At 38.6% G+C, this 13,427-nt stretch overlaps 1 protein-coding gene across 4 annotated transcripts; it reads right to left on the bottom strand.

Annotated features, from left to right (window-relative positions):
• Positions 1-910: 910 nt before the first annotated feature.
• ilk (integrin-linked kinase) lies at positions 911-11,657 on the bottom strand. Of its 4 annotated transcripts, none has more exons than XM_015049012.1 (13): positions 11,518-11,657; positions 10,951-11,100; positions 7,298-7,430; positions 7,067-7,162; positions 6,803-6,899; positions 6,590-6,673; positions 6,418-6,503; positions 6,208-6,317; positions 4,341-4,468; positions 3,045-3,166; positions 2,321-2,420; positions 2,102-2,232; positions 911-1,611 (listed from the first exon to the last, which is right to left on the bottom strand). In XM_015049012.1, exons 2-13 carry the CDS (start codon positions 11,037-11,039, stop codon positions 1,462-1,464), a joined length of 1,326 nt encoding a protein of 441 aa, XP_014904498.1. In that variant the 5' UTR covers positions 11,040-11,100; positions 11,518-11,657; the 3' UTR covers positions 911-1,461. The 4 variants fall into 4 exon arrangements, with proteins under 4 accessions (XP_014904498.1, XP_014904497.1, XP_014904496.1 ...); XM_015049011.1 differs by having other exon boundaries at positions 7,265-7,430; positions 10,951-11,076; positions 11,518-11,651; XM_015049010.1 differs by having other exon boundaries at positions 7,265-7,430; positions 10,951-11,140; positions 11,518-11,650.
• Between the last annotated feature and the right edge of the window lie 1,770 nt (positions 11,658-13,427).

The following is a 13,427-nucleotide window of genomic DNA, read 5'->3' as shown; positions in this document are numbered from 1 at the left end:
GAAAGCTGCATAAATGTGGGATCCCGTATCAAACCACACATATCGTTGCCTACATTTTAGATAAGAATAACAGCTTTGGTCCCAGTAAAGTGTAACTACATGGAAGATATGAGGAATTTATTTACTGTGCGTTTTAACCTTTAGAAACCATGTGATTGCATATCTTGCAGATCGATAATCAATTGTTCCTGCTACTTCAAAATAACATTCCAAACATGAGCTTGTTTGCTTTCGACACTCAGCAATTACTCAAATTCAACATCTCAAACAAAGAAGGGCTCTACTTTTTGAGCTATTAAGAAAATGCTTAAGTTTAGTTTTATCTGCACTACTCACCAGAATTCTCATTACACGTTTTCACCTTCCCCATATTCAAACATTGTCCTGGTCATCTAAAGTTAATTCAGTCTCAATCCTGGTGCTTAGGTCTCACTATTCATCATGTTTAAGGCAATTTCCTCCCTCCACAAACTCGGCTTAAGTAATGGGTGATAAACATTCTTCAGCAGCACTTGATGGCACACTGAGAAAACAATGCACTCATTTGAATCAGGGGTGCTGTAGCAGAGATACATTCAAAACATGAATGACAGTGAGCCGTGACTTTTAAGTATGTGCTCACTATAAAACATTATTTTGAAACATAAAGGTGAATAAGTCTTCCGATCACATTACTTATATATAGGTAAGTTAGACATGCACAAATAAAAATTTGAATGCATTATTTTCATTAATTTTACATGTTTTATATTGAAATAAATATATATTTTTTTAAAATAGTCTGTTTTAATGTTCAAAAAATACAAAAAGGTTCACCAGTAAGGTAAAAGACTATAAAAGACCAGAAAAAACTGCCTATATTCTATTTAACCCCTTAATCTGTACCAGTATGACACAAGACAACAAATTTGATAGGCGTTTTAATTTGCTAAATTTGCCTATTTAGCAAAATTACACCATGGTTCAAAGAATCATTTCTTCAAATGTAATGAAATCTGACAACAAAAGGCCACTGCAAAATTCACAGCAGATGAGAAATAATTCATGTGCTAAGTGCTTCACAAAGGGAAGATAATACACTAGAAGTATTTGTCATAAATATAAAATTTTATTTCATCTGCTGTAGCAGGCGTGTATAAAAAGCTATAATTCTATACACATTTCTTTGGATCAGCTTCTGTCTCGTGAATCACTGAAATGTAATTCACACTGCAGATACAATTTTCAATATTCCAACAAGAACATTTGAGTGATTATATAAGAGCAACACAGGCAAAGTTAACACATAAACTTCAAATTAACTTGCACAAAACAAGCATTACGTGTTTAAAATACGAGCAGTAACAGTGGTTTGTGGCTGTATTTACAGTGGCGTAGCAGATACATGGACTGGAGTGAAGCTAACGAGTGGTTGGGTAATAAAACAAAACAAAAGTCTTGGACACATCGACTCTAAGACATTCACTTGTCTTGCATCTTTTCCAAAATGGGAACAATCATGTCGAACTTGGGCCTCTTGGCTGGGTCTTCGTTCATGCAGAGCCTCATCAGCTTGCAGATGTGAGGAGAGATGCCTGGTGGAATGGTTGGCCGGAGTCCCTCCAGAGCGATCTGAGTAGTGGGAGGAAAACGATGTGCTGCTGTAAGTGTCATGTACAGTGCATTGCAAAAATATTTCACACTTGTCACAGAACTTTTAACATCTTGCTACACTACGTGTAGCAGAACAATCCCCAGAACCGAACTAAGCGTGGCAGAATCAAGGTGTTGGATGTTTTTCCTCAGCAATAATAGTCAAGAGTTTATTGGAACTTGGCTGAAGCTAAATACAGGCTAAGAAGCCAATATTGATTCAGACAGGCTCGATACGACTGATGCAATACCGAACACTTTCTACAGATAAAAGAAAATTTTAAAGACAATGTATCCTTTTTTCAGCTTCACAATTATGCTCTAGTTTGAGTTTGTATAAATGTCTTGTTGAAAAACAAGGAAATTTGTTGTTCCTGTGAGATAATTTTTTTAATATTTCAGAGGATATGAATAATTTTGCAATGCACTCTGAAAAATATAGAGTTTGAGCATTTTGGTGTGTTGCTACCTTCATCCCTATCTCCATGTTTGAGAGATCAGCAAAGGGAACCTCTCTGGTAACCAGCTCCCATAGTAACACTGCGAAGCTCCACATGTCAGCAGATCTTCTGTTGATGTCTTCTGGCTTTTTCTGCAGTGCTGAAAGCGGTAAGAAGGAGGATATGAGAAACATTAATGGAAAAGGAAGGAGACAGGTCTGGGAAGATCCAAGGGGGGGAACAAATACCTTCGGGGGCCATCCAGGCTGGTGAGTACATGCGCCCAGGACACTGGAAGGAGAATTTAGCATCTGCCATGCTTATTCTGGCTGTCATATCCTCATCAATCTGTAAATTAAACACAATGGGTAAAGACTCGCCATACATAAAAGTGCCAAATAACACAAGGAATTCCCCTGCTTGCTTATACACTGTGCCTACCACAATTAATAGAGCACTTAATGTGTCCAAATGGCTAATATAATGCTTTTTATGCTTATCCCAAAATGCCCCTTTTTTTTATTTCAGTTGTCCAAGAGAAAGTTTTGGATATTTAATTTTTCCTCAACTCCCACACTGTTCTTTACAAAATAACTGTAAGAGTCTCGTATTTCAGTTTCAGTTGTGGCTGATTAATGTTGTGACTGAGGATATAAGTAAGTTTGGATGAGTCATCATTTTCTGTAAGCCATTTCCTGACTTATTAAGACACAGCAGAAAATCAGCTGTTGACTGTTTTTGGGCTCATGTCATACTGTATTTTTTTTTTTTTTTGCCAAGAAAAAATATTGATTAAAAACTGATTAAAAGTTCACTAGCACTCATTTCAACTTGAAAAACATTTATTTTAATAGAAATTGCTCAGAGAGCCACTAAGCCTGTGGCCAGTTATTAACTGATTTTAAGGCTTTTCAAACATTCTAACCTGAAGTAGCAACGGTTGTGTAGAGTGACGTACCAGAGGTGCCTTACCATGATATGCTTACTATTGAGGTAAAGCCGTGAAACCATCGGCTCTAAGGTGTGGAGGAACGCCATCCCACTGGCGATGTCCAGGGCAAACTTGACCGCTTGGCTTTGGTCGACCACCAGAGCTGATGAAGACAAGGCGAGAGGGACAACATGTAAAACAACAAACTAAGTAACTAAAAATAAAATTGACATTCAAATGTTATGGATGTCAGTAATGTGTATGCAAATAGGGTTATATTTGTATGCAGATGTATCTCAATAAATTGACATGAGGAACAGTAGCGCCTGCAGCTATACTGTGCGTACCTTGAGCTTTCCTTCGAGTAAAAAATAAATATATATGTGGTTCTGTGGGGGTGTGTGGGCACGTGTACATCCTAAATCTGAATTTTATTGGTTATTTTACATGTGTTTATTTGGTGGCTTGGTGCTCTTTCTGTAAGCTAACTGTGACTGTGCAGTGAAGCTAACAAAAATGAGTAGGTAGATTTTTAAACAGTTAAGTCTACTCAAAACATTTGCAAAAAAAAAAAAAAAAAAGTGGAAATGAAGCAGACGTCGCTTCACTGGGAATTTCCGTCTTCCTCCTCCAGTGGGTAGGCTTTTCTTTCCTGTCTGCATTATTTCTACAAAAAAAAATATTCTATGCTGGCATGTGTATGTGTTTGTGTGGCATTGTGCATATTGGGCGTTGTATTGATTAGGTACATTGTTTCTGTGTGGCAAGTGCATCATGCTCATGTGCCCTGTATTTGTGGAAGCTAGGCTTGTGCTGGTTTGGGGATGTGGTTGTGTTCATGAGGGTCAGGTGCAGTGATGGTGCTGTGTGTACCATCTGATAACGTCCTGTTGGTCGCCCAGACGAGGAATTACCCGTACCTAGAATATTTGTTGTTTGTGCACTTTTTTTCTACCACAGATTTTCCTTCCACTCAACTTTCTTTAAATGTGCATTAACAGAGCATCCTGTGAGCAGACAGCTTTTTGTGGCTTACCCTTCTTGTGGATACCATCAATGACTGTCTACTAGACACCTCTCAAGTCATCAGACTTCCATATGACAGTCTAGTTTCACTTTTTGAATAATCTTGTTTCCCTTTTCATATGTTTACTGCTAACATACATAAACACTTTGAAGAAATTTATATTTGTTTAAATGTAAAATGTAAGACAATATTTTGGTTTGGACTGTTGCTCAGCGAGTTACAGCTATTCTAAGCAGAGGTTTTATAACCTGAGAAAATTAAGACAGCAAATTTCCTTTTTTGTGCTTGCACGTCAACACAAATGACTTACTTGTGCCCTGATGGAGGATGGTGTACAGAGATCCGTATGGCATGTAGTGGGCGATGATGATTGGATGAGGAGAAGGAGGGGACTGACATGCCCCAAGGACAGGCAGAATATTTGGATGAGAAAAGATCCTATAATGGTAAAAAGAGAGACAAACAGCTAAAACTCAACTCTGCTGGGTTAACATAAAATTATGTTATGAGTGAAATTATACTTCACTCAAGGAAATAAGTATAATAATAAAAATATATATTTAACAGTGCGCTTGTATGATCTGGAGTCCTTTTAAGTTCAGTTTTACACCTCATTAACAGAAACTCTTTCATTTTTGCAAAATCTACCCAAGTTAAGCCAAAGTGCTTTTATTTAAACATAAGTTCTCAAAAGAAAGCAAAAGAACTGAAACTCACATTAAAGTAAGAACACAGCTGCGCTTACTCAGTCTCTCCAGTGGGGTTTCTTTGACTTGGTTAGTTTAAAGGCTTCTCTCATTTTTGTTCTGTTTTATTTATTTATTTATTTATTTCCCTTACAGCCTAATGAGTCTCAAAGATGGGAAACGCTGATTAAACTCAGTCCGGATGGTGAAAAAGTAAAACATGCGTTTTATGTTATGCATTGCTAATTGGATGCGGTATTCTTTGCTTTCAGATGCTGCACAAACAGTCGAGAATATGGGTTATGGACGTGCTTCTGGGGTGGGGGAGCTGAGTCAGAATGGGTTAGTGTCAGCACACTAAAGTTTAAGTTATCTTTAAATGTCACGACAGCTAATCCATGCAAAAAATGCACAAAATAAAAACAGACATCACAATTAGTGAGGTCAAAGAAAGTGTCAAAGATGTCTGTTTGACCTTTTTTTGTTGTTGCACAAACATTCTGCAACCGAACTGGATTGAACATTGACCACTGACTCCAAATAAAACTGTTTTTACATAAACATGATTGCGAGTTCAAATATTCACACCTTCCACATTTTGTATGCATACTTTTCCTTTCCTAGATTTATACTCATTCATTATTCACCATGAATATTAAGTTCATTTTTCTTCTATTACTGATTTTGTTCTTACAAAGTGGAATAATTACAAAACAGGCAAGCTCAATTATTTTTGGAAACTAGATTTTGTGCACAAGCTTTATTGTTCGAATGCAGATATTCATCCAAACTGGTTAAATGTCATGAAGAGTCACAGATCTACCTTTCATGGATAGTCCTTACAGTTTCCAAAGGTTTAATATCGTCCTGCTTTATCCATTCCAAAATCAATCTAGATGTGTGTTTGGGGTGATTGTCCACCTGGAACATTCAACTGTGTTGAGGTTTTGATAATCTAAGCTTTGATTTCAGGTGATATTTAAGAATTTGATGAAGTCTTCCTTCTTTTTTATTCCATCCAATGAAACAGTACCACAGCATCATATTACCACCATTGTGCTCGACAGATGGAGAAGCAATCTCAGGTTTGAAACCATTATCATGACTCTCAATCTCAACTACCGTTCAAACTTTGTCTCATTTGACCATATAACCTTTTTGTATAAGTTTAAAATAAACGCTTACCAATTCTGCCGAGAAGAGTGAACAAACCCAGGATGACTGCTTTGGCTTACTGGTGTGTAGTTTCTCTGCTATATATTTGAATCTGCATGTATAATTCTGGCCATATGTAAAATAGAGAAAACCCACAATACATTCACACTTGTGCAACCAATTTTTAAAAAATGACTTAAGTTGTTTTGTTTTTGTTGTTTGCGATTGTTCAAGAAAATAATTAAAATTAATAAAATTAATTGAAAATGAATGTTTGTGAACTTGTGACCATAAATTTATCTCACAATAAATGCAAACAGTCTAGCTGTAAATAACCTGAGTTTGGGGTGCTCCTCGTTAAAGTCTCTGCTCTTCCTGGTGGTCCAGTCTCTCACGTGCAGCACCTTCACCACAATCTCATCCCCTTGCCACCGGCCCTGCCACAACTAAAAGAAGAGCACACACTCCAGTGATCAGCCAGATGAGCTAAAAAAAAATAAAAATAAATAAATAAAATACTGTCAGTCAGCAGTAAAAGCAGCTGACCTCTCCGGACTGGTTCTCATTGATCTTTGCCAGGAGCGAGAGCTGCTTAAAATCAATACCGGCTTGCTTATTGAGGGTGCCGTTACCTGTGGGATGAAAAATATGAATAAAAGAGCATGAATCCTAATTTCGCATCATATTTTGATCTTATTTTATTAGAAATCCTACTCACGGGGTCGCGTTCTCATTGTACCCTTCCAGAACGTTTCCTTGTATGGGATTTTGGCCATGTTCTGGCCCATTTTCTCTGCCTTTTCTAAAATAAGCAACAACAAAAAAACATTTAAAATATAAGAATAGTGCTCTTAATTTGCTTTTAAAGTCTCTTTATCCAAGAAAAAAATCTGCTGCAATATTTAAAAGTCTATAAATTAAAAATTCTGACCTTGCAGTAGCTGTTTTAGGTGAGCCTTGGCCTTATCCAGAGGTGTCTGCCCATACCTGTTACATATACACACCTGGGCACCATGGGTTACCAAGTCCTAAAAAGAGATACAACCCTGGAATTACAACCAAATTAAGCATGTACTGATGAAGGAAGCAGGTATTGCTGCAGTAGCGGTCTCTGCCCAGAAGAGGGCGGTTTTTCACCAGCAGATGGAATCCAAAGAGGGACGTGAAAAGTGTGTGTTGGTGTACAACGACGCACCTCTGCAACTTCATCGTGGCCCCAGAAGCAGGCGTAGTGCAGCGGGGTGTTCCCGTGCTCGTTGACTGTATTGGGGTCCGCTTTGCACTGAATCAGCTGTCATCATAAAACACAGCAACAAAAACACATGAGAGAGAGAGAGAGAGAGGGAAAGAAAGAGAGAGCACATCAGCATATGAGCCGTCTTAAAAAGCGAACCTTAGCCACAATGTCCCTGTGTCCGTGGCTTGCAGCCAGATGTAAAGGTGTGTCATCTCCACGGTTCATCACGTTGATTCGAGCCCCTCTCATGATGAGCATGTCAACAACGCCGCTCCTCCCTTCCCTGCACGCCCAGTGGAGCGGGCTGAAGCCATGGTCGTCTCTAACACACAAGACAAATGGAAAATATGAGAGGAAAAAGGAGCCGGGATGTCACATCTTTACATTACATCTGGTCACCAAAACATCCAAACACAAAGAGACGCAAGTGAAACGCTTAACTGTAGTATGGAGAGAGTCTCCATTCAGGTACAGACATTTCCAAATGAATCATAAGCTGTAATAGGAACAGCTCATTTTTAAAATAAATTAGGTATATGAAAGGTTAATGCTTTCTCAAATAAAGAGATAAGACGTTCTGAACTTTTGCAAGAGGGAAAATAACACTTTCAGACAGACATATGATCATTCCAGTCTACCATAATGAAAAGAAAAATTCATCAAGGTTCACCTCACCTCACAAGTGCAAATAATGTAATAACTTTAAAAGTAGCAGGACTAAATTTGACTGTCTCCTTTTTAAAAAGCAGAGCAGTACTCTGGCAAAACTTAAACAGATCGTCTAGGAGAAAAAAACAAAGTACAACGAAAACTTCAAAAGGGTAATTTTTTTTTATTTTGAAAAGACGTCTCCCAAACCAGAGGCACTGTGGTGGCAAGCTCATATTAAATATTTACTAATGATGTGGAAGAAGACAGAAGTAGCATCGTTGAGTTCTGACGTATGGAAAACGAGAAACACTGTCAAATGTGATAGTACTGTATTAGCAAGTGGCCCAAAAAAAGAACAAAAAAATGTTTTTTGTTTAGGTTTAAAAAAAGCACACGCCTCTATGGCTGAGCTTGTCATTTGCTCTCATCTTGATTGAAAAAATGCTGCACTTGTTGTGGAACAAGCTGAAAGCAAGACACATCACATACCAACCAGAATCAGCCCTTAAAAGCACGGCTCTACATGCCAAAAAAAAAAAAAAAAGATCTCTAAGTTCTTCCTAAGATTTTGATATGTATTTCTTCAAATGTCACTGCTGTAAAAAAATACTGTGACAAAATATTTGCATTAACCTGACCAGTCAGTGAGTGTTTCACGTCGCTGTGGTGAATCTTTGGCCACTCTGCAGAACTGTTTTAATTCGGACATATTGGAGGATTTCCCAGCATGAACAGACAGCGTAAGGTCATGCCACAGCATCTCAATCAGATTTAAGTCAAGACTTTGACTAGACCACTGCAAAATTGTAATTTAATCTTTTTTTGAGCTATTCAGATGGAAACTTATGTTTTAAACGCAGCATTTCAGGTGACTAATAATAATAATAATAACATAATTGTGGTTTAAATTTATATAAAACAAATTAATAGACAAGAGAAGTACGGTAATCATACCTATATGGTGCCAGGGAAATTAAGTATAAAAGCCTTCCTAAATGTATTTTTAATACTTATAATATCCTGAATATGGCTAAAATGAAAAGGCAGAGTATTTTTTTATGGAGCGCCCTGCTAACAAAACACTCTCTGTGAGGTTTGCTCTTTGGCACAGGTTCACGCACCCACCTCCTACTAATCTTTATTTAGATTTAAGCACATGCTTCCTCTCAGTGCCTGCAGCCTCTTCCCATCTGATGATTGGCCCGGTGATAAATACTTCTACACAGGCTGGAATGCCTGCTAAACATGTGCAAGGACGCACACAGTCACAGCGTATACATGACCACTTCCAGTCTGCGAGGAGCCAGGCTGTCACCTCCACTGCGGGCCCAACAGGTCAGCTCATTACACTGACCAACCCAGAGTCTCCTGGCTGCTGGGGTTTCTCACAACGCCCCGCGAAGCCACAATCTCTGCTGTTAGTTTAACAATAAACTTCGAGGAGGTCTTTACGAAATAGCAGCTCACACTGAAGAGAAAGAGCAGGGAGGCTCATTCTCTGTCAGTCCCGATGCAGCAGCACTGTGGACAGACAGCTCATAGACTAAACCACCCTGTGGGCTAAAAAAAGTAACGAGGGAAAAAAAAATGCAAGAATGACAGAGTGGAAAATACTCTGAGCTCCACATTCCTTCTAAGTCTGCCTTTTTTTTTTCCATGTGTTTTCCTGTGTCACTCGGTTCTAGAGGCAGAGTGGTTATTTAATGCTTCGCCGGCTGCTCTTAGGCACCTCTTTCAGTTCCAACTTATTATTCCAACAACACATAAAGCCTTTATTCAACGCTTTGGGCACTCTGAGCGGGACAGAGGCGGCCGCGCCACATAGTTGAGCTTCCTCAGAGTAACAGCCAAAGAAGGCCTTCATCATAATGACTGCTTATTCATTTGTTTATGTGTGACTGTAGGGGAGCTGCCTAAGAAGTTCTGTCAGCGATGGGCTTGGCCCTGTATGGAGCTAAGAAGAGGAAATGGACTTGGCTGTTGCGTGGTTGGCCAGCAGCTTCGCAAACTGTACATATATGGCCGGGTCCAAGAATGAGATAACCAGGGTCTTTATTTAAGGCATTTTCTTACTCCTTCTGACGAAGAGAATGTGAAAAGAGGCAAGGGTTTTAGAATTGAACAATTCAGAATAAAAAAGCTGGGACTTTTGATTCCTACAATTGTACTAATATACACTGTTTTATGTGCTATGTTATTCAACAAATTAGAATTGCTGATATATACCCCCCATAAACAGAGCTATGATAACAATTTGTGAACAGAAGCAATCTGTTGGGGCCATAAACAAGGATTTTAGATTCCCCCTTAGTAAGCTAAAGACACTTCTCAGCCATTCAACTCAACTCTTCATAAAATCTAAGCAGCGATGCAAGTCGAAGCACTCTGAGCAATCACAATTTTAATATCCAAAATGTCTCCACAGATACAAAAAAAAAGGCAGCAAAAGTGGTTCATAAAAAAGCTATTTAACAGCAGTTGTGGGTTTGTACTTTTCAAACCAGTGGGTAACATAGTTCTGTGGGGGGGGAAATTAACATCGGGAGCACGTTCACTAAAATCAAAATAAGATTATTATTATTTTGCATTGTTAAAAGTAGTTAACTACAACAAAATCCTGGTGTTTCTGGACTTGCCTATTCCAGGTGTTATAAACTCACACTTTGTGTACCAGCAATATTTCCAGCGAGAGGGATTTAGTCAAACTGCATCTAACGTAGATGGAAGTGCCAGAGATGCTGAGGTTCAAAAAGGGAGGAGGAATGACCATACTGACAGATGAAAAACAGGAAATGAGGAAAACGTGGAAATATCATAGCTGATGTTATCACAAATTTAACGATCTTCCTCACGTTGTTTAGCTTTAATCAGAAAGTTAAAGTTTTGTTTGTGCAGATGAGTTGCGTTTAGCAAAATTATTAGTAAAAAACGACAACAACAACAACAACAAAAAAAAAACAAAGCAAGTTGTGTAATACAGCAGTAATATCCCAATATGTAAACTATGTGTGTACAACAATCACTGTGCATACTCACATGCACATGCTTGCCCATCCTATGAAAAGACCACCAGTTTTTGCAAGACATGTGTTTACCTGTCATTGCACTAACGTCACAGCTGAATTCCAGCATCCAGATGGACCAGAAATCCCTCCCCAGTGCAAACATTAGGGACTGACATAGGAACCTACCCTAAGTTGAGGTCATTCTCTGTGTTGTCCAGCCACAGACGGACAGCCACTGAGTTCCCTTCTCGACACTGCGTGAAGATGTCATCCATGCTTGTGTTGTAGAGTGGCTGCTTGTTCTCCCAGTCTCTTTAAGAAGCAGGGACATAGAGTCTGTAAAAGGATTTGAGAAATTCCTTAGGCGCACTTTTCCCTTCAAGAAAAGCACCAAGTTGTTTTTTTTTTTTTAACAAGTAAATAGAGAAGATAATCGTTTGAGCCGAACTTGCAGTTCAATCATATCAATCCCAAAGCCATAGATTCTGGAATTCCTATATATTTAAACTAATCATTAACTATCATCTTCAGTTGAAATATTAAGAAATAAGTGTGTTGTGAAGTCAACAAATAGTTGGACTTTCCAACATTTCCTCCTTGCCTTTTCTTTCTACGTTGGCTCGGATGGGCTGGCCCCTCTGGATCACAGCTCCTTGTTGCTTTATAACGAATTAAACCCACCACAAAACTTTCAGCACAAACAAAATATGAAGCATTACTGCGTAAATTGAGGGAAAGTGTCGAAAGTCTTACCAGTTGGTATCTTCAGGAGTTCGTTTTTCCTTTTTTCCCCCCCCCCTCTCCAGAACCACCACCGTTCTCCTCTCCACTGGTCGCTCTGAGTCCACGCCCCGCTTTCCGAGTTGATGTGGGCTCCAGATCTGCCCCCTGGCAGCCACGTCCTGGGACAACGACACAACGACGCCCCCTGCAGGAGGCAATGCAGCGATGCGGCTGCCTTTGGGTCATAAATAAATGTTTGAAATTTAGGAGAAATAAAACTTTTAAAATACACAAGCGTTTTTTTTTTTTTTTGGAACAAAATATTTCATCATCTGCAGTATGATCCACAAACAATCATTGGTCACGTTAGAATGGCATATCTTGGTAGAGTCGACACATTTTTGTCTCTGTAATTGCCTTTATTTTTTTTATTTTTTTTGTGGCATAGACTCAAAAAGGTGTTGATCTTGAAACATATCAATATGTCATCACCTGTTGTGAATGGCTATAATGGGGCAAAATTGGATTACAGACCTTTTTGTCTGTCAAGAAAACATTTTGACACAGAAAAATGTAGTTATGTAATGCAAATAATGGCTTAAAAGATAGAAATCAGCAGGAAATAATCACATAATAAGATGGCAAATATTTGACAATGAAAAGCTGTAGTTTACATAAATATCTTACTATGTTTCTCCAGAGTCTGCTTTTATTCGGCAAGTAGAGTTGCACAATATAGAATAGCAATCGCCATGTCGACTTCAGACTCTGCAGTATAGCAAACTCAGAGCACTGCAATATGTGGGAGGATATTATATTTATAAGAGTCATGGTGTAATTGTATGACATAGTCAACTTGTTGGCTGTACTCTAAATAACCTTAATGTCCACCTAACCAGTATCTGAGATAGTAAAGGTCGTGGTCAGTGATAGACATGTAATGACCAAGGAAGAAAACTACCAAAAACTGTGGGTTGATTGTTATGAGTTTAGTCAAATTGCAACTTTATAGTAGGATCTTAATTCCTTACTTTTTTAGGTTAGTGTTCACATAGATTTTTGTTTAACTACATTTAGAAAAGATATTCTAAATACCACTGTTCAGTTATTTAAGAAAATAGCCAAAAAGGTAATATATTTGGGTTCATGTCTTAGAAAACTCTTCCTGAAGGTGCAACACAGACATAAGCATAGATGTTGCCACCTTGGTTCTTTATTGCACTAACCGCAACAAATTTAATGTGAAATATCCTTACAAGAACTAGTTGTTATGTCAGTAGCCACAATAACTCCTCCCCTAAGAAGGCTGCCAAGAACCAGGATCAATGTGCGATATACATTATAAAAGGCCCTATGATGATACAAGAGTGGAGACAAAGTAACCTTTTATTTTATCCGTTTTTGTCCCATTACATCAGTGTTTCTCAACCCTGGTCCTCACCGACCCCCTGCTTTGCATGTTTTAGATGTACCTCTATTCCACAACAGCTGATTCAAATGATTGCATCACCATCAAGTACTGCAGAAGCCTGTTAATCACCCAGAGATACAACTCAGGTGTGTGGCAGAAGGGAAATACCGAAAACATGTAGGATAGGGGAGCGGTGAGGTCCAGGGTTGAGAAACACTGCATTATATCCTTTGATGAGATAATTGTTCAAGCTTTTTAGAATGCAACCGACTGTCTGACGTTGACCATAGAATTATAAGCATCACTAATTATCTTTTTTGCCAATCCTATCAACTTCTTGTTGAATTTTGCCATTGTTGAAAAGCTCAGTTTATCAAAGCCTCAGAAGAAATAGTGTGTTAACAGATGAGAGTAGTAGATCTTTCTATGTCAGATCGTCTAGATAGCAACACGAAGGAAACTATGTGAGGAGGCAGATGTGACCAAGGTCATGACCTCGTTTCACAATCATAACAGTCAGACCTGAAGC

Source organism: Poecilia latipinna, unplaced genomic scaffold (genome assembly GCF_001443285.1).
Source record: "Poecilia latipinna isolate Pla-1442-1.1 unplaced genomic scaffold, P_latipinna-1.0 Scaffold918, whole genome shotgun sequence".
NCBI classification, from domain to species: Eukaryota; Metazoa; Chordata; class Actinopteri; order Cyprinodontiformes; family Poeciliidae; genus Poecilia; species Poecilia latipinna.
This window is presented reverse-complemented; position numbering and strand designations above follow the sequence as displayed.